The sequence below is a fragment of the Sander lucioperca genome, chromosome 4, assembly GCF_008315115.2.
Source record: "Sander lucioperca isolate FBNREF2018 chromosome 4, SLUC_FBN_1.2, whole genome shotgun sequence".
Taxonomy (NCBI): Eukaryota; Metazoa; Chordata; class Actinopteri; order Perciformes; family Percidae; genus Sander; species Sander lucioperca.
The window spans coordinates 17,581,919-17,601,318 of record NC_050176.1 but is presented as its reverse complement, the minus strand read 5'-3'; the positions used below and the strand labels follow the sequence as shown (position 1 = coordinate 17,601,318).

Genomic DNA, 19,400 nt, shown 5'->3' with positions numbered 1-19,400 from the left:
TGAAGGCCTTTGACGCATGCATTTGTCATGCCATTGTGAAGTTTGAAGCAAAGTAACTCATTGTCATATTTAAATGTTAAATCAAGTTTTCAGTACTCATTATGCATCACTTTACTTTGGTGTTCCAGGAGTTTACTGTAACAGCAGAGCTGCTAGTTCTTATAGCAACCCATCTTAACCAGAGAGTCAGAAGACAAATGTCAACCAACACTGAGGAAACAATAGATACTCTCGTTGTAGGGCTGTAACTGGAGATCAACATGTACTCTATTATCAAGATTTGTCATGGCAAGTGAGTCTTGAATAACCCTACTTCTGAAGGTGCTGAGATCAAGAGATCATTTTCAGACACACTGCAAGAGGAAAGTAATATTAAGAACTCTTTTTACTGATATTTTCTAATAGTCACTTAAAAATTGTTCATACATACCAATGCATTATCTACATTTGGCCTAACCTGAGAAAAAAACATATTTTAATCGAAATCCCTAAACTCTACTACCTTTAAGAATGATTTACTGCATTACATCTGCAGAGCTCCCCCTCAAAAGGATCACAGTGATGGATTCAAATAGAAATTAAAATAATAAAATACAAGAATAACATAATCAGTGTTAAATAACTAAAATATGAAGAAAATGAAGCATGAATGTGTAAAGATGTCACAACGGCTACTTCTGTGCAGTAATTCTGCACTTTTTTAGTCAACATATCCCATAACCCTAGCCCCGCCTGCTTAGATTGCCCCCGCTGACTCTGTACCTGTTGCTAAGTCCACATCTCTGTTTGCAGAACTGTTGCATTAATACTGTCAAGAAAATCAGCTTGACCGCCAATAAAAAGGTGATTTTTGTTCTTGATCATTCACGTGTTAGTGAGTGAGTTACATGTACAACATCAGACTCAAAAATATAAAAATGGGGCAACAAAAAACCACAACCCAGTCTGCAAGTATAATTTACCATATTTCTGTTTGTACTGTACAGTTGCACTTCAGTATGTTTGTGTGGCCAGTGGTTGTGTAGAGCCTCATTATGAGATAGCAGCCTGCGTGCTGGATTTCTGTGTTGAATTTCCACGTGTTACCCTGTACAGGCTCTGTAATCCAAATACTTTGGAAAATAGAGGGGGTGAAATTCTATAGCAGGATGGCAGAAGGACGCAAAAATAATAGACGGTGTCCGAAATCATTCACCCATTCACTACTCAATATATCGTGGGCTAATAGTGAGCAGTGAGTGATTTCGGACACGAGCGGACTATTTTCATGGGTCAGCAATATGTTCTGAAAGAGGTAAAGTATTTGCAGTGACACTGACCTATGCTAAAGTATCAGGTGGATATTTAACATTTTATGACATAATGTGTAATTTGAAACCAGCTTGTGTCTTGTAATGTACTGTGAGTATAATGATGTAAAGAGCCTCTATTACACTCCAGTGGAACAATAGAAGTATTACATAAACAGCCACTTGGTTTCAAACAAATTCCATCCATCTATTCTAACAAATTCATTAATTATCAATATAACAGAGATCAGGAAGAGCCAGCTGCTTCTTAGAAATGGTGATGACGCATTCAAGTCACAGAGGCACTCCTTTGGGGATTGAGGACGGGAGGTTGCAGGCAGAGGAGCTTGACATCTGAGCCAGTCTACAGCGATGGATTTAGGAGTGACGACAGCTTGGTTCAGTCTTCCGTTCTGCAGCACCCAGTAAAGGTTGTCCTTGAAGAAGTAGGCATCTCCTAAAGAGCAGCAGCAGTAGCAGCAGCAGGATAATAGTGATTTCTAATTTAAGATCAATTATTTTTCCATTGCTTGAACACTTTATACCTTCCATACCAAAATGCCATCACCCTTTAAAAAAAACCTCAGTGGTTTTGTTTATTTAACCAGATCAGCCGATTTTGCCGGAGCCTTAGCCCCGAATGTTCTGAGTGTAGCCCCGAATGTATTTTGAAAGGTTGACTGACAAATATGAAACCAGACAATAGCCTATGTAAACCCTTGAAATCATAAGGGACTGTTCGTTATTTATTTCAGGAGCCATCGGAGGAGTTTTGGGATCTTTAATAGACCTGACCCTCCCATCACCAGTAATACATTTTGGATGACCCTCCACAATGATATGGAAAAAAGAGATGACCCTCCCCAACAATTTATTGATGCATTCTGTACTGGTTTGCGCTTGGCAAAGATATACAGATACCCATTGTTTTTTTTTACAGCCATGACTTACACGATTAAACCTCTGCATTCTCATCTTACACATCACACGCCTCCGTTATGGTGTGGTGGCCATTTCAGTAGATTTACTCACACTAGCAGTCCGCTAAATTGTTGCTCTCTCTAAACCAATATAAGGGACTGTTCGTTATTTAATTAAGGGGCCAACGGAGGAGTTTTGGGACCTTTAGCCAAAATAGACCTGACCCTGCCTTCACCAGCATTACATTTTGAACGACCCTCCAAAATGATTGGGAGAAAATGGAAGACCCTCCCCAACAATTTATTGTACTGGTTTGCACTTGGCAAAGATGTACAGTTTCCCATTGTTTTTCTACAGCCATGACATACGTGACTAAACCTCTGCATTCTCATCTGACGCATCCCACTCCTCTGTTATGGTGTGGTGGCCATTTCAGTAGATTTACTCACTAACACAGCTGTGGAAACACAATAAGCATGGAAACTAAATGCACACTTCCTGCATTACTGCATTACTTCAGATACTAAGTTACTCCTCTAGTAAACTAGTATTCACATGAAATAAAACAATAAAACATTGAGACCATTCAACAAAGGACACTGTGAAATAACAAATTCAACACTGGTTGCTATGGACTCGTCACTAGGCTTCCTCAGTCATTGTATATTTGAGCATAGGTAAGCTTGCCGAAGCTGAACATTATCCAAACTCAACTAGACTTGAAAAGGCTGTCGTTTGCACAATTTCACAAATAATCACCGGGATCACAAAGGATATTTGAGTCGGGTATGGCTGCAGCCTGGAGACCTCCCGTCTCACGCATGCCCGCTCGGCTGGTGCAGTCCGCAAGCTTCAACTTTTCAAAATAAAAGCTTGCGTCTGGTATGTTTTCGTACAATGTTTTGGATGTTTTTGAACTAAACAGTACGGCAATCATGCTAATGAATACAATTATTTTCTCAGCAGATGTCTTAGTTACAACACGATGGAGCTAGCAAAGCAGTTTTGTGTTTATATGTGCGAGCGGGATTTATTCAGTTTGGGAAATCCCATGGTCTCTAAAGCTACAGCTCAAATTGTCTGGCTGACTAAACAATAGGGGCCAAGACTGAGAGAGCTACATAGATAAATATGCACCAAACAAGCCACTTTGAAATGTTGCTGTTCTCATGAATACAAAAATTGGGTGACCCTCCCCCCTAGACTAAAAAAAATTGGATGACCCTCCCATCAACAAAGAATAAAAAGACATGACCCTCCCCTATTTTCCTCCGGTGGTCCATTCCATAAATACCGAATGATCCCTAAGTTCCCTTATTTCATTGTGCTTTGGCTTCGCACATACTGCATACATCAGTCTAATACATTGATGCCATTAATGCAAAGTTTAGGAGCGCAATACACATGATTTAGTTTGAAGTTCCTGTGACGTGACGTTTACAGTCTATGGCTCAGACTCAAACACACAAAGCTCTGAAGCAGACCTGTGCGTCGCTTAGTGTCCACTCTCGCTGTAAAAAGCTGTGCTGCTTCAGGTTTATAAAGGACACGCTATGCTGTGGACATGCTGCAGCAGATGTGTCACGTTTGAGCTCCGTGTATTTCTGCCGTAGTTTAGGTTTTCCACCTCCGATGTAGAGCAGCGTACAGCCACTTCCCTAAACGTTGTCTCACTCAGAGACCAGAGTCTCAAACGGGGCTCTGTGTCTGTCAGAAGGTCTGAGATCTACCGTATCAGCAGAGCAATCACGTATTGCACAGCAGACTATGGTGCAGGTAGATTATTTTCTAAAATTTGAATAAATGACTTTATTCTAAAACTTCTTAACTTTATTTTTCTCAAAATATCACAACTCCTCCAAACCTCAGATAACACAGATGGGATGAGTTATATTTTGAATGTGCACAATATTTTGGACATGAGCAGAAATCTTTCTCAAACATCTGAAATATTACAGTCCAGGGGTTTATTAATAAATTAAAATGAATTAATGTATCACTGAGGTGAATAATTGTCATATGCACATTTAAGGAGGTTACTTCCCCAAGAAAAGATGCAAAAGAGAAGGAAGAGTAAATTATGCCTAGGCTACATGTGTGCCGATCTACAGGAGAATAAATAGTTGAAAGCAATACAGAATGCCTGAGAGCCTAACTGCAATATATTCCATTATGTTTTTATATTTGGATTGTAATCTATGTTTCCCTTCACATAAAGATATTTCCAGCATATTGATTCAGAAAAAGGTAGAAATAGCTGCATAAAAATTCACCTGAATGCAGGAAATGAAGTGTTTAATGCTCAAAATTTCTCTGGAAACAAAACCTTGGCCTTTGGGTTGCCAGGCCAGTTATGATTAGGCCAAATGTTGGTGCCAGCTAACCTAATTCTACAAACTGGAAGCTAAAATGAACATATACTGGCTATTAAGCAAGCCAATTGCAGTTTTGCATTGCATTCAATTTATTTAAATGTGTCTGGGCTAAGCCCCGAACCTCCTCAAGTCCTAGAAATGCCCCTGGATACCATCATCATAGATTGAATATATATATATATATATATATATATATATATATATTATAAGCAGGGATGTCTAAATCAAGTTTTTCTGGCCCTGATCCTGATCCGAGCCCTTAAATATTTGACTATCCCTTAAATATATTTACTAAAATATTGATTAAACATGCATCCGACCCATTGAAGTAACAACTGTAGACTACAAAATCTGACCTGCCTTATTTTTCATAGGCAACATGATCCACATACTGAAGGTCCTGGTTCAAAACTATTTTTTAAGCTCAAACTATTGATATGATATAAAAAATGTTTCCCTAAAACTAACGATGTGATCTGCTAGAGAGAGAGGAAGTCTTTGATATTTGATCAATCTGATGTCATTAGGACCCACTCGTCATCCAAATGATCATCCAGCTCATAAGAAATGGAAGAATTTGAGAGTTTTTAATACATTTGATTTTGACTGGTGACATTTTTAATTTCAAACCTGTACTGGGAGATTCGGTCATGCCTCTTTCTGGAGTGCAGGTGATTTCCTACTGGGGACAGTGCTGTCACATTTATGAATGTTAGGAAGGAATTTGTAGTGCCTAGACGTATTGTTGAACTGGCTTCAAATCCTGGTAGGATATTTTTTGTCTTTTAAGAATTTCAGGGAGCAGTTTAGTCAAGGAGTTTTTAAAAGTCAATATATTTCCTTTGGTCCTTCCTCTCACTCCCTGTGCCTCTTCAGACTTTGGTCAGAGGTTTGGGAGAAGCGAGAGGAACAGAGTTAAAGGTACAGTAAACAGAATGAAATGTGATGTTTGCTCACAGAATATTTATCACATATCTCTGTCTCTCTCTGTTGTCAAATACATCGCGCTCCCTTCCATTTTCCATTTGCACTCACTCACTCTCCAGAGTTTGAAGTCTCTCAACATCTAAAAGATGCAACTGTCGCAGAGCGTTAACGCATACAGATGGCACACAGTCACGCACACTAAACAGAGTTAGCGGGCAACATAAATGCTGAATGGCAGCTCTGCACTGAGCCATATACGACTCATTTCCACCTGTTCAAACTGAGTTTTATGAGCTCTGTCATGAAGCTAGATGGGATATTTAATGGACTCAGGCCATTAAACACAGTCAACAGTGTTTCACACACGCAGACACACACACACACACACACACACACACACACACACAGGACAATGATTCAATAGTTACACCTGTACCTGTTTTGTTTTTCCACGTGCTGCATAATAGGCTGGATAACAATAGATGCACGTACAGCTGTAGGTCACCTTGGCAACAGCTATCAAGAGGCAAATTATTCTTTTGGCATTGTAAAAGAAAGTAACACACACATATAAACATCTATGAGGGTACATGGAGACCATTTATAAATCCTCTCGCGGTGGAAGTGATTGGTTCCCTTTTTTGTCGTTTCCTTTTTTTTCAAATCACATTTGCTTTTCAGCCCTGTCTCAGGATCCAATCCCCCACCGAACACCACACTGAGCTGATCTGAGCATTCATGTTAGGCCGACGACTGACTGTAAATATCAGAGGGCCAGGCAGAGTGTTGGTGGTGCCAGTATTTGCTTGCATTGCCACTGGCTGCATCTCTGCATCCTCTCACCTCCTTTCTGTTTCTGTCTGTCACTCTTCCTGTCTAGTCTGTCCTTATAACGTCTTTTTCTTTTTCTCAAGGGGCTGACACGCCAGTGAGATGGTCGGCTGTTGGTCAAAGTTGGGCCGACAGTGAGCGTCGGCAGCTCTGGTTTCTGCAGTGTGTCCAGCTCACACGACCCCCGTCGGCCTTTTTGAATCCGTGTTGGTAAGAGGGATCATTCTGATTGGCTGTTCAGCTTGAGCGAAGTAGGGCAGGAGAAGAAAAACAAATGAAGGAAAGCAAATACAATGAACATACAGTAGATTATACACCTGAAAAATACACTGATATTCTAGGAGGCTTGACATACTGTAGATCTCACCTCAAACTGGTGTTGGAGGCTTTACTTGTCTTCTTGAAAAATGTATGCTGATGTGGGCCTATAATGTTTGTGATATTTAACTTATATTAATTAACTTGGTGTGACTAAGTGCTAGGGCTGGGCATCATTCAAAATCTTTCGATCCGGTGCCAATTTTGATACCTCAGTTTCGATGCCGGTTCCTTAACTTTTATTTTCCACCTTAATTGTGAATCAAAACAGTTATGTGTTTTAGTGTTTTAGTTTACGTTAGACAGCCAATCGCCGGCGACTTTAGGTCCTTACACGCAAGTATGCTACATGATTATTGGCTCACAGACGCTTTTGGAACCGAAATTTAGCACTGAAAGATAAATCATTTTTCGATACTCGATAGGATCGGAGTATTTCGGTCGGTGCCATAAAAGTATAGACGTTTCGGTGCCCAGACCCTATTAAGTGCCTGTCCTGCCAATCAAAAAATACATATCTTGCTCAAAGTAGTAATACCTGAGGTCCAGTGAAATCCAAATGACAAATGAAATGAAAAAAAAATAACCTTAATTCATGCCTGGTAAAGTCACACTGTATCTGTGAGCCTGGGCAAAGTTAAGAGGAACTTACTTGGTTGTTAAAAAAAAATAAATAAATAAATATATATATATATATATATATATATATATATATATATATATTTAGCTCCAATACTCTTTCTTACAGTCTGCTGCCATCATGTGGCAAACATGATGACTACAGCTAGATTGAACGGACATTCAAAGGCCCCACCACAGGTAAAAATGACTCCACCTCCACAATTTACTGTCGGCTCTGTGTTCCCCTTGTCTGTTGTCAGGTCATTGTACTGTGTTTTGGATTCTGTGAGAGTGTGCGTAATCTTCCCCGTTGGTCTCAGTGTTCCTAGTATTTTGTTATTCATGTTTTTGGATTCTGCCTGTTCCTGCTTTGTACTTTGCCTACTGTATTCAGGACACCTTTTGTTGCATGGACTTTGTCATTAAACCGTTGAACTCGACACTGCCTGCTGTCTCTGCATTTGGGTCCACCCAGTTCTCTGAAGCCTGAGTTATGACAATGGGTGCTTAATTCAATCACATTTAAATACATGTAAACAGACGCTGTTAATGTGCACACAAATCACTAGACAGCAGCTCCACCCAAGCAAAGACGTTCATCCATCCATCCATCTTCTTCCGCTTATCCGGTAACGGGTCGCAGGGGTAGCAGCTCCAGCAGGGGACCCCAAACTTCCCTTTCCCGAGCCACATTAACCAGCTCCGACTGGGGGATCCCGAGGCGTTCCCAGGCCAGATTGGAGATATAATCCCTCCACCTAGTCCTGGGTCTTCCCCGAGGCCTCCTCCCAGCTGGACGTGCCTGGAACACCTCCCTAGGGAGGCGCCCAGGGGGCATCCTTACCAGATGCCCAAACCACCTCAACTGGCTCCTTTCGACGCGAAGGAGCAGCGGCTCTACTCCGAGCTCCTCACGGATGACTGAGCTTCTCACCCTATCTCTAAGGGAGACGCCAGCCACCCTCCTGAGGAAACCCATTTCGGCCGCTTGTACCCTGGATCTCGTTCTTTCGGTCATGACCCAGCCTTCATGACCATAGGTGAGGGTAGGAACGAAAACTGACCGGTAGATTGAGAGCTTTGCCTTCTGGCTCAGCTCTCTTTTCGTCACAACGGTGCGATAAATTGAGTGTAATACCGCACCCGCTGCGCCGATTCTCCGACCAATCTCCCGCTCCATTGTCCCCTCACTCGCGAACAATACCCCAAGGTACTTGAACTCCTTCACTTGGGGTAAAGACTCATTCCCTACCTGGAGAAGGCACTCCATCGGTTTCCTGCTGAGAACCATGGCCTCAGATTTAGAGGTGCTGATCCTCATCCCAGCCGCTTCACACTCGGCTGCGAACCGATCCAGACGTTCAGCAAACCACAAATGAAATGTCACCTATACGGAAGGAATGTGAACCACATCATCATTACAAGGCAAACCCCATGACTAAACTTCCTGTTTTGGACACCAATGAGCTTGATTGAAGGAACAGATATAACCCCAGTGCTTGTGTTGCAGTCCTTGGCATGTTTGATTCAGAAAAATAAAGTTACATCTTTACTTGATTGTAGTATAAATGTATTATACTACAGTACACTCTGGTTAACTGTAGGCATGTGTGTTTTTTGGTAAGTAAGCCACATCATTTACAAATTAAAAAAAAAAGATACAAGCTTAGCATTATCAGATTTAGCTTAACTTTCATTTTGGTAAGTTAATAGTTAAGTAAAAGTTGTACTTTGCCCGCCCGAGATGTTCTTAAACTCACCTACTTTAAGCTTAAAGTGATAGTTTTGGAGTAATTTCACCCTAGGCTACTTTGCACCTTGACCTCGAGCCAAACAACTCCCCATAAGCTTTTTTCCCTTGTTATAACGTTGGTCGAGTTAGCGTTATCAGCTGGTTAGCTTAGTGCAGGTGCTAATGGATCCACGTTTGTATCTCGTAAATTACCCCACTAATAATGCCCGGAATGGTAGCAAACTTCTACAGTAGTACAAATGGTTTCTTCACTTATAAAACGAGGCATTAGAAAGTTTGTAACTACACCAGAATTATATTTAAATAACACTTGCCTGATGGAAACTCCTCTCGGCTGCTATCGTGCGAGATCCCGCGGGATCCCGCACAGAACACTAACTCGACCAACGTTATAACAAGGGAAAAAAGCTTATGGAGGGTTGTTTGGCTCGAGGTCAAGGTGCAAAGCAGCCTAGGGTGAAATTACTCCGAACCATCACTTTAATGCTAACGTCTGTTAGCATTCTATCTTAAGTATACGTCTCCATATAAACACAACTGTTGGTATTCTAAATATCAAGCTCTTTCTGGAGTCTTCATCTGTTTCCAGTTTGACATAATAAGTAAATATGAAGTTGATAACCTTTTTGAAAAAAAATGTAGGCCTACTTTAAAAGTAAGCTTTTAAAGCATCCTTTAGGCAGCAGTTAATCCTCAACTGCTACAGTTTGTGAACCTGTGCACTGTATATTTTACAGTTAATAACAACCATGCAGCTAGCTTAGACTTAAACATTGCTTTTACTTCATACAGTATTTGTTCCCATACATGTGTATGCGTGTCTATTTCAGTTTGAGCATGTGTGACTGTGTGCGAGTGGTCAGCAGCGACAGAAAGTGTGTTTCAGTGGCTGCTGCAGTGTGAGTGTGCTTCCTGTGAACCGGCAGCAGGGGTTTGTCACTTCTGTTCTTCATGAACAGTAGGATTTCAGCTCTGCGGGGAGAGCAACACATACACGGTGAGTAAACACAATGTTTCCTTCTCTTCAATGAGGCACAAAATGGCAACAGATTGTCGTTTTGAATCATGGTTTGTTGTCCTGCTGTTTTCTGAGCTGTCAAGACAGACCTTCTTCCTATGGCGCTGAAGGTACAACAGAGTGGATCCGATTGAGGTGAAGCTTGTGATAGCTTATTGATTTCATCTGTCAAAACCATTCATTTAATGTGTGTAAAAAAGAAAAACTAAGGAGAGAAGACAGGGTAAAGCTCTTCTTTGTGGTGCTTTTTGACTGCAAATATTAGGAATGACAGAAAATACTTGCATCAGTGTCAGCCCTGTGACACCTTTTAAATGTGGTCATTTGTATAGCCTCCTGAAATGCATCTCAGTCAAACTGCTTCTAGACATCAGTCAAGTTAAATTTGGTTGAGTTGGTTTAGATGTCCCAGTTACATATATTACCTTTCATGCCTGTATTTCAACATGCTGTCAGGACCTGCTTCACATTCAGACAGTGGTTATATATATATATATATATATATATAGACCTCTTAAAAACTTTCACTTTTAATGCAAATGTTACTGGGTTGTTTGTGTACTGCTATAAGAGTTGAAAGTAAGCAAAAAAAAGTGTTGCACACTGGCTCCACATGCATTTCTCTATTTATTGTGATGACAAAATTGTTCAAAATCAACAATTTGAAGAAGGCCTGGGGGCTGAACTTTGTCAGAATAAATAGAGAAATGTATATGGAGCCAGAGTGTGAGACAATTGTTTTTGCTTACTTTCAAGTCTGCTTCCAGTGATCAGCACCTCACGACAGCTTTAGTTATTTTTCTACATCATATAATGCTGTGAGAGTGTCAGCTCATTGGCTATATTACAAGGTAAACAAAACTAGACATGTACTACTTTTAATTGAACAGTTTTAGTGTTCGTAAACCTACACATTTAACGTCTTAATACCTCCGCCCCCTCTTTCTATTAGCTCCTTAACCATGGAGGCTACAGCAAAGTACGACTATGAAGCTGCAGCTGGCGATGAACTCAGCTTCAAAAAGGGAGAGCGATTGAAGGCAAGGAGCATACACACACATGCTGCACAACACACTGGCACCAAACACTGCTTCACTTTCCACTGTACCTAGTTCCTACTTTTTGTTTTCAACAACATAGCATACGTCCTTCAAATTATGAATAGCTCTCAATAGGAAAAGGCATTCAAATTACGCAAATTACCGTTGTTAGTGCTGGCAGTATTTTCATGTAAATCATTATCACCTGCAAGACTGGCTATTCAGTACATTCATGCAGCCAGCGTGAGAGCAACAGTATTTGCATCATTGTGTCCACTGTTCTCTGCTGCGCTTTTTTTGTTTTGTTTGTGCAGCAGGTTATACATGTGTTGTGAAACTGCATCCTGCTGTTGTAATACAAGTTCATTTCCTAATATCACAGGACAGTCATTGCAAGGTGATCTTTATTTCTTTTGGGGTTTTCTTGACACAACAGTCACAAAGTGTAAAAAAACAAAATAGCAAAGGCGAGGAGAAACTACAAGTACATATTTATGTTTTGACAGCATAGTACCAGTTAAAGTATAGTAACAATAATTAGTCTTCCTCTGAAGTTACAGTGATGTGTATGGACATGATTCCACCTGAATCTGTAGTGCAATCAGTCAACAGTTTAATGAGACTTATTAGGACATATGCATATGCAAAAGTCCGAGAGACTTTTCACAAATCACACAAACCAATAATGCACTCTCACTAGATCTGTTTTTTGTAGGTCAAGATAAAAAAAATGACACCTGATGACTTTTAAGGTCTAATCAATAAAAATAAAAACCATCTGTATAATGGTCCTATGAACAGATCAGCTGGTGTCTAAACTCTATATTTCTATATATATATATATATATATATATATATATATATATATATATATATATATATATATATATATATATTTCTCCAGGTACCGTAAAGTTGTCAAAAAAAGAATAGTTTTTTGCATCTCAACCAGAGCTATGAATCAGATAGAGAACCATTAGTTTGGAGACATTAGAGACATTGAATAAGTTCACTCTGCAATACAAAATGTAGAAAACAGGGTTGTATGTTCACCTCAATGTGACTTTTATTTTTGGAGTAAACGTGTCTTATGTGTATGGAAGAGGACTGAGTTCTGATTTTAAAAAAATCAGAATTCTCTGACTTTCTTCTCAGAACTCTAACTTTTTTCTTTTTTTTAAAAAAAAATTAGACTTAAAGAAAGTGTTTAAAAAGAAAGTTTTTTAAAAAAAAGGTCAGAATTCTGACTTTATTCGCAGAATTCAGACCTTTCTTTTTTAAACATTATTTTTTTTTTTTACTTAAAACAAGTCAGAATTCTGAATTTTTTCTCAGAATTTAAACTCAAAACTCAAATACATTTTTTCACATGTGGCCCGAATCCTCTTCCGTATATATGTAATTGTGTCCCACTGTGTCAGATTCTGCAGACTACTGGGAACTGGTACAAAGCAGAACTCCATGGATTAGAGGGGTATGTCCCCAAAAACTTCATCAACATTGACTTGCCCAGGTAAAACTCACATAAAGCCAAAAAGCATCAAGCACCAAGTCCCTGCCCATTTAATAAAAAAATAAAAAAAATAAACTTTATAAACCTTATATTTTGTCTTACTAAAATGGCTTTTACTGCTGCATGGTATTTTCTGCTGCACGTTGGCTGTAATAAATGAAATGCAGAAGGGAAAAAGGAACAACTAAGAGCATCTGTCTCCACAGTAAATAGATTAAGAGTGGGAAGACAGTCATCACATCACATTAAAAAAATAATAATTACAGCTTTACTTAAGTATTTTTCTGGGCTTTTAGCAATGTCATTCCTTTTATACCTTATATTTGAATTGTATTGAACCTATAACAAAAATAATAATCTTTGTTTTAAACGTGATCTACATACTTAAATGTTTCTCAACCTCCTCCTTTCCTTTTCCTCTCATTCTCTCACACTTTCTCCCATGAATATTTGATCATTTATCCTCCCTTCATCACCATCATGGCTTTGTTACTCCCTGAACTTACTATTCCTAAACCCCTGAAACCTCTGTCATTTTCTGCCTCTCTCCTCCATGACTCCAGCTGGTACCAGGAGGACTGCAGTCGCAGTGATGCCGAGGAGAAGCTGATGCAACAGCCTGTGGGGGCCTTCCTTATACGGGGTAGCCGAAATGTAGCTCAGGGTGACTTCTCCATCTCTGTCAGGTGCATTAAGTGTATGTCTATATGTGCATATAAAGCCAGCAAGAGCCAAATGTGGTTACTATTTTCCATTAAGTTAAGAGTTGTGCTTTATCTATGTGGTAATGACTGCTAACTGCTACAGAGGTGGATTTTACTGTTTTGTTTGATGCCCAAATATACGTACATTCTCAGTACACTGCAGGCAAATCTGATATTGTGCTGCTGCTCCAACAGACTAGTATTAGCATATGCTAGGCCTATGAAGTTTTAGTTTTGTTTTTTCTGCTTGCAATACATCTTTCTTGCAATAAAACTTTTTCTCAACAAAACATTTTTGAGCTTAGCGCGTAATATCATGGGATGCTTTTATTAGAATTGTTGTTACCACTTAAAGGTGCCGTAGGTAGGATTGTGAAGATCCAGGACTTAGCCAAAGAATTTGAACATCAACAACTTCTCAGTCCCTCCCTCCCTTTCTGCTAAAGCCTGGTTCACACGGGACGATTTTAAAATTGTCGGCCGATTTTCCAATCCTGAGAGACCCCACACACGGCGATAAAAAATCACGGGTCTAACAGTTTTGGTCGTACAGTGTGTGGTGCGCAGCACACGGCAAAATCAACACATCACACACGAACCGATTTGACTCCCGAGCATTCCCAGGTCAGACGGGAAATCTCGCAAAATCCCTCGAGATCAAACGTGACTTCAGAGTAAACAATCATGGCGGACGAAGAGGATGCAGTGGCGATAATTTGTAGTTTGTTTTTAACCGGAAGAAAACGTTATCAAAAGAAAAGGCGATGGTCAAAGAAGTGGAGACAACGCGAGCATGGACTATACTTGCTATACTTATCTCCGACGTCCACCGGACTTTCTGGTGCGCCATGCCGCCGGCTGTTTTGATTTTGTTTCCCGCCGCCTCGTCACCTCACTTTCTGATTGGCTACACACCACAGTCCACAGGCTGCGTGCTCGTTTGTCACCGGGGGACACCACACATGAGGAGAAATCGGGCCAAAACAATCCAACATGTTGGATATCCCCGATTTGAGATCGGAGCGGTCCCGACGTCCTTCCGAGCAGACGAGAGCAGTCTTAACACACCACACACGGCAGGAATATCTGATCAGATTATTTTACGATAATCGGAGCATCCCTAAGATTGTCGGAAGGGATGAATCGGGGCTAAAATCGGCCTAATTATCCTGCCGTGTGAACCAGGCTTTAAGCCCAAACGGTCTCCTAAGCCCCTCCCCCCATAAGGGAGAATGAATGCGTGTGCATGAGCAGTGATTGACATGCAGTTAGACACCCCCCTGGCCCTGATTGGTGTATCTGAACAGGGAGCTGTGGATTTTTGCAAATCGCACTACAGGCTGTCGGTGGTGCCAGAGGATTATTTTTTTATTATTTATTACCTGCTTCATGTAATTCTACTCGAACATAGGGTCAGTTTAAAAAAATATGACAGAAAGTTAGTTTTATAAGTCTTACCTACTGCATCTTTAAGTGGCCTTTTGAAGATCATCCACCATTTCCACTTTTCTAATATATCTTCACTTTGTTTTGTCAGTGATCTCCCTGCCTTAGTCCTCTCAGTGGACATTTCGCTCTTTCCATCTCTTGGACATTTCTCTCTGTGAAGTCAATATAAGCCCTGCCTTTTTCCTCAGTGGCAGTTTTTTTGTTTTCTTTATTCAACCTGAATTGAACAGTGTCTGGTTAGATTTTCTGCCCTATGTTAATGTCATTTAGACCCTTACCCTTTCAAAATTGTTCGTTTCTACTATATACCTTAATTACATTATATTAATGGGAATATATATGACATTGTAAGATAAATAATTAAGGGATTCAGGAAATATTGAATGGTTCTCACACAAAACCAGTTACATTAACTGTTTTTGCTCTGGTCCTCGGCCTCATCATAATACAACATCACACCCCTACACCTGTGGATTCATTTGAAGTCTTCAACCCATAACATGGCAACATGGTGTCTTGTTCCACAAAGTTAATCTGTCCACAAGCTCACCTGCTGTTTTATTGCCCACAAGTAGGAGGGGCTGTTGTTGTGGTAACAGTGAAATGCACCTTAGATATCTAAGTCATTCCCCCTCCTGCATGTAATAAATGAAAGTTAATGCTGATAAGACCTTTCTCTGCAATCCACACACTCAAATCCCCTCCCCCCATCTGTCCAGTAAATCATAATATATTTGTTGTTCTCTCTCTCTCTCTCTCCCTCTCACACACACACACACACACACACACACACACACACACACACACACACACACAATGTTATGCATTTTCTATATATAACTATTTGAGCACACCACTTCCTCCAGCAGATGCACTTTCTTTCTGAGAAACTTCTAAGCTTGCACCAATGTGACAATGATGCTGGGATGTCATAGCTGTTCCTCATAGTATCGACTGATCTTGACTGAAATGATTCATGTAGATAAATCTGAATTTTCCAGACTTCCTACAAAGCATGCTTATTCAATGACACAAACCCAGGTGCAGACGGTCACTATGAGCGGTAGGCCGACTCTGAATCTGTACAAATATGATGCTTTGTTACAAGCAGAGAAAACACTTTTGACTTTCTGCTCTAACTTTCTGCTTCTACTATAACCGTAGGTGTTTTCCATGTCAGTGTTTCTAAAATAGTTTGTAACAAGGGTTATAGTATGCATTATCTTCTCCCATACCATGGACACTGAGAACTCTCAATTCTGCTTCTGTTTGGCTCTGGTAGAGTTGTGAATATGTTTGTTTAGGAATAAGATATTACAAAGATTTAGAAGCCCAAATAATACCTTTTAAAAAAGAAACATCCTGTTATACTTTTGGTACTTAGAAGGGTTGAAAAGATTGTTAAGAAGAAGCCCGTCAGTGTTTTCCCTCATGTAATACAGACTGCATTTTGAAAACATCTCACATTTACTTACAGTGGAGATAAATTCTATATCTGAATTCACAAGTATTGAGCTGGGCCCGTGATGACACAAAAAAGGCATGCAAAGCAAAACAAAGCATTCTCTGTATTGTACTCCACTGTAGACATGCAGCAGATGTGCAGCACTTCAAGGTGCTGCAGGACAGCAGAGGGCAGTATTACCTGTGGCTAGAAAAGTTCCCTTCTCTCCAACAGCTGGTGGAATATTACAAAAACACCTCTATCTCCAAACAGGGTCCAGTATTACTACAAGAGATGGGACAACAGGTAAGAAAGCTACTCATGGGAACTTAACAAGAGTGATGTAGTATTTAACTCTTTCAAATTAAATATAATAAGTCAATGAACAGAATGTTTTATAAAAAAGTTGATATTAATTATTTTGTGTCTCAACAGCAACGAGGAGGCTCAGACAGTTTACTGCCTCTCCCCGCTCCTCTCCCTGCAACTCCACTCTCCGTCTGCCCACCTACACCTGCACCACGACAGGTATTCAACAGTAGGCCTACTGTGTGTCACTATGTTGTTCTTCTGTGCGTACACTGATGGGTATGTGCGTGTTGTCTGAATGATTGTGTAAACATACTATATGTCCCTGTCCAGCATTTTGTGTGCATCATACTCCGGTCATGTGTGTATGCAGATGTGTGTGTGTGTGTGTGTGTGTGTGTATGTCTGTGTGTGTGTGTGTGTGTGTGTGTGTGTGTGTAGTTAGGTGACTTCAACTTTAAATTTTATCTGCTGTACCATACGCTGTTGTTGGGTGTCTCCAAAATGTCGATGCCTAGAAAAAAGTTGCCAACCTTTTCTTAAGCATGTTAAAAAGGGGCTTTATGAGCATTAAAAGCTGAATAGTCTATTTTGCAGCGGCACCTAGCCTTCGTCTGGTGATTCTGATTGGCTTAAAGAAATGCCAATAAACCAGAGCACGTTTTTCTCCCATCCAAGAATGCTGTGACTGGGGACTAGCCAGACCCTCCTCCGCAGCGCTGTGGAGGAAGGTCTGGCAATGCGAGACTAAAAGCTGAATTTTTTTTATCATCTAATGGTGAAACTTATTTGAAAACTAAGACAAAGTGGCAGTTATGGCTCAGGAGGTAGACCGGCATCATCCACTAATCACAGGGTTGGCTGTTGATCCCCACCTCCTCCTGTCCCCATGTCAAAGTATCCTTGGGCAGGACACTGAACCCCCAAAGTGCTCCCAATGGTCAGAACAGCACTTTGCATGGTACTGTAGCTCAGTTTGAGAGGCAAATTGTGAAGTGCTTTGGATAAAAGTGCAGCCATTTGCCTTTATAACTACCCAGCTTGAATTTCCATGGTTTTCAGTGAACACAATTGGATTCAAGTGATGATTTGGAACAACTAAAGCCTCTCCAAAAAAGATTTTAAAAATAAAATGTGTGTCCAACTACAGTTTAAACGGGGCTGCAACAAAGAACAGTGTTTTATATATACAGTGCTGTTCATAAGTATTCATACCCATGCTAAAGTTGACTAAAAAGAGGAATAAAAAAATCTTCTTTTGGAAATTGATCTTAATGCCTTAATTAAAAAAAATGAGGAAAAATCCGACCTTTTAAGGACACCAATTTTTTTTGTGAATGAATAATGTATTGTAAATAAATAAATGTTCTTCCTTAAAATACAGGGGCCATAATTATACATACCCCTATGTTAAATTCCCATAGAGGAAGGCAGATTTTTATTTTGAAAGGCCAGTTATTTAATGGGTCCAGGATACTATGCATCCTGATAAAGTTCCCTTGGCCTTTGGAATTAAAGTAGCCCCACATCATTACATACCCTTCACCATACCTAGAGATTGGCATGGTTTTATTTCAGTTAGCCTAATAGCTAACTGGATCCATTAAATAACTGGCCTTTAAATATAAACATCCGCCTGCCTCTATGGGAATTTAACATAGGGGTATGTATAATTATGGCCCCTCTATTGTAAGGAAGAACATTTATTTATTTACAATACATTATTCATTAACAAAAAAATTGGTGTCCTTAAAAGGTCAGATTTTTCCTCATTTTTTTAATTAAGGCATTAAGATCAATTTCCAAAAGATGATTTTTTTATTCCTCTTTTTAGTCAACTTTAGCATGGGTATGAATACTTATGAGCAGCACTGTATATATATTAACATTAACAGGGTCACACATTCAATAGCCTTTACAATTTTCTTTCAAATATATTCATGTGACAGGGTTTCCATGAAATTGTCCTGAGAAAGTATATATTGATTCAAAACCAAAAATGACGAAGCTTCTGTAATAACAAAACAGGTTCAAAATATGTAGTGTTCTAACAATTTCTAACTTCAGACACACTTTTTTTTATCAAATTAAATCCTAGCATGACACTCTCTAGAAATCTCAGCACACAAGAAATGAAATTGAAACCTAATGCTCTAATATTGTACCCTCCCAAAACATTTTTGACACATGGTTCATGGAGTTTGTGCATCTGTCTGTGTCTCATCCTGTCTGTCCTCTCTTGGCCCAGCACAAAGCCTCCTCCAAGCTGCAGGTCAGAGCTCTGTACAGTTTCCACGCTGAAGAGAAGGACGAGCTGGAGTTCAACGCCGGCGATGTCATCAAGGTCCTGGAGAGCTCTGACCAGGCCTGGTGGAAAGGCATGCTGAGGGGCAAAACAGGCCTGTTCCCATCCAACTACACCCAACCCATCTGAGAGGAACACATGCAAACACATGCAATATTGCATTTTATCCAAACATATGCCTAATGCTAATAACTGTAACCTCAACCCTGACTTACAGTAAGTCACAACCCTGAAACTAGCAGCAGAAGCCTCAGTGTTGTGACAAAAAGTGTTAGCGTTCTAGAATAAAAATGAAGACTAACTTGTTCGTTAAGACACACGCATGCACGCATGCACGCACACACACACACACACACACACACACACGCATGCACACACACACACACACACACACACACACACACACACACACACACACGCATGCACACACATGCACACACACACACACACACACACACACACACACACACACACACACACACACACACACACACACACACACACACACACACACACACTTTCTGTTTCTGTTCTGTCCTGTACAATAGGATGTATATGAGATATAATAGGAGGACTGTCTGGC

The 19,400-nt window shown here is 40.2% G+C and overlaps 1 protein-coding gene and 2 long non-coding RNA genes across 3 annotated transcripts; 2 read left to right on the top strand and 1 right to left on the bottom strand.

Moving 5' to 3' along the window:
• Positions 1-367: 367 nt before the first annotated feature.
• LOC118494972 lies at positions 368-1,762 on the bottom strand. Its single transcript, XR_004897197.1, has 2 exons — positions 985-1,762; positions 368-824 (listed from the first exon to the last, which is right to left on the bottom strand). It is a non-coding gene; the product is annotated as an uncharacterized LOC118494972 (long non-coding RNA).
• A 9,057-nt stretch (positions 1,763-10,819) lies between these two features.
• Positions 10,820-11,736, top strand: LOC116042634. Its single transcript, XR_004103272.1, has 2 exons — positions 10,820-10,904; positions 11,006-11,736. It is a non-coding gene; the product is annotated as an uncharacterized LOC116042634 (long non-coding RNA).
• A 150-nt stretch (positions 11,737-11,886) lies between these two features.
• On the top strand, positions 11,887-19,211 carry grap2b (GRB2 related adaptor protein 2b). The gene is made up of 6 exons (XM_031289424.2): positions 11,887-11,902; positions 12,429-12,606; positions 13,170-13,292; positions 16,347-16,509; positions 16,639-16,731; positions 18,761-19,211. Exons 1-6 carry the CDS (start codon positions 11,887-11,889, stop codon positions 18,944-18,946), a joined length of 759 nt encoding a protein of 252 aa, XP_031145284.1. The 3' UTR covers positions 18,947-19,211.
• Positions 19,212-19,400: the final 189 nt, after the last annotated feature.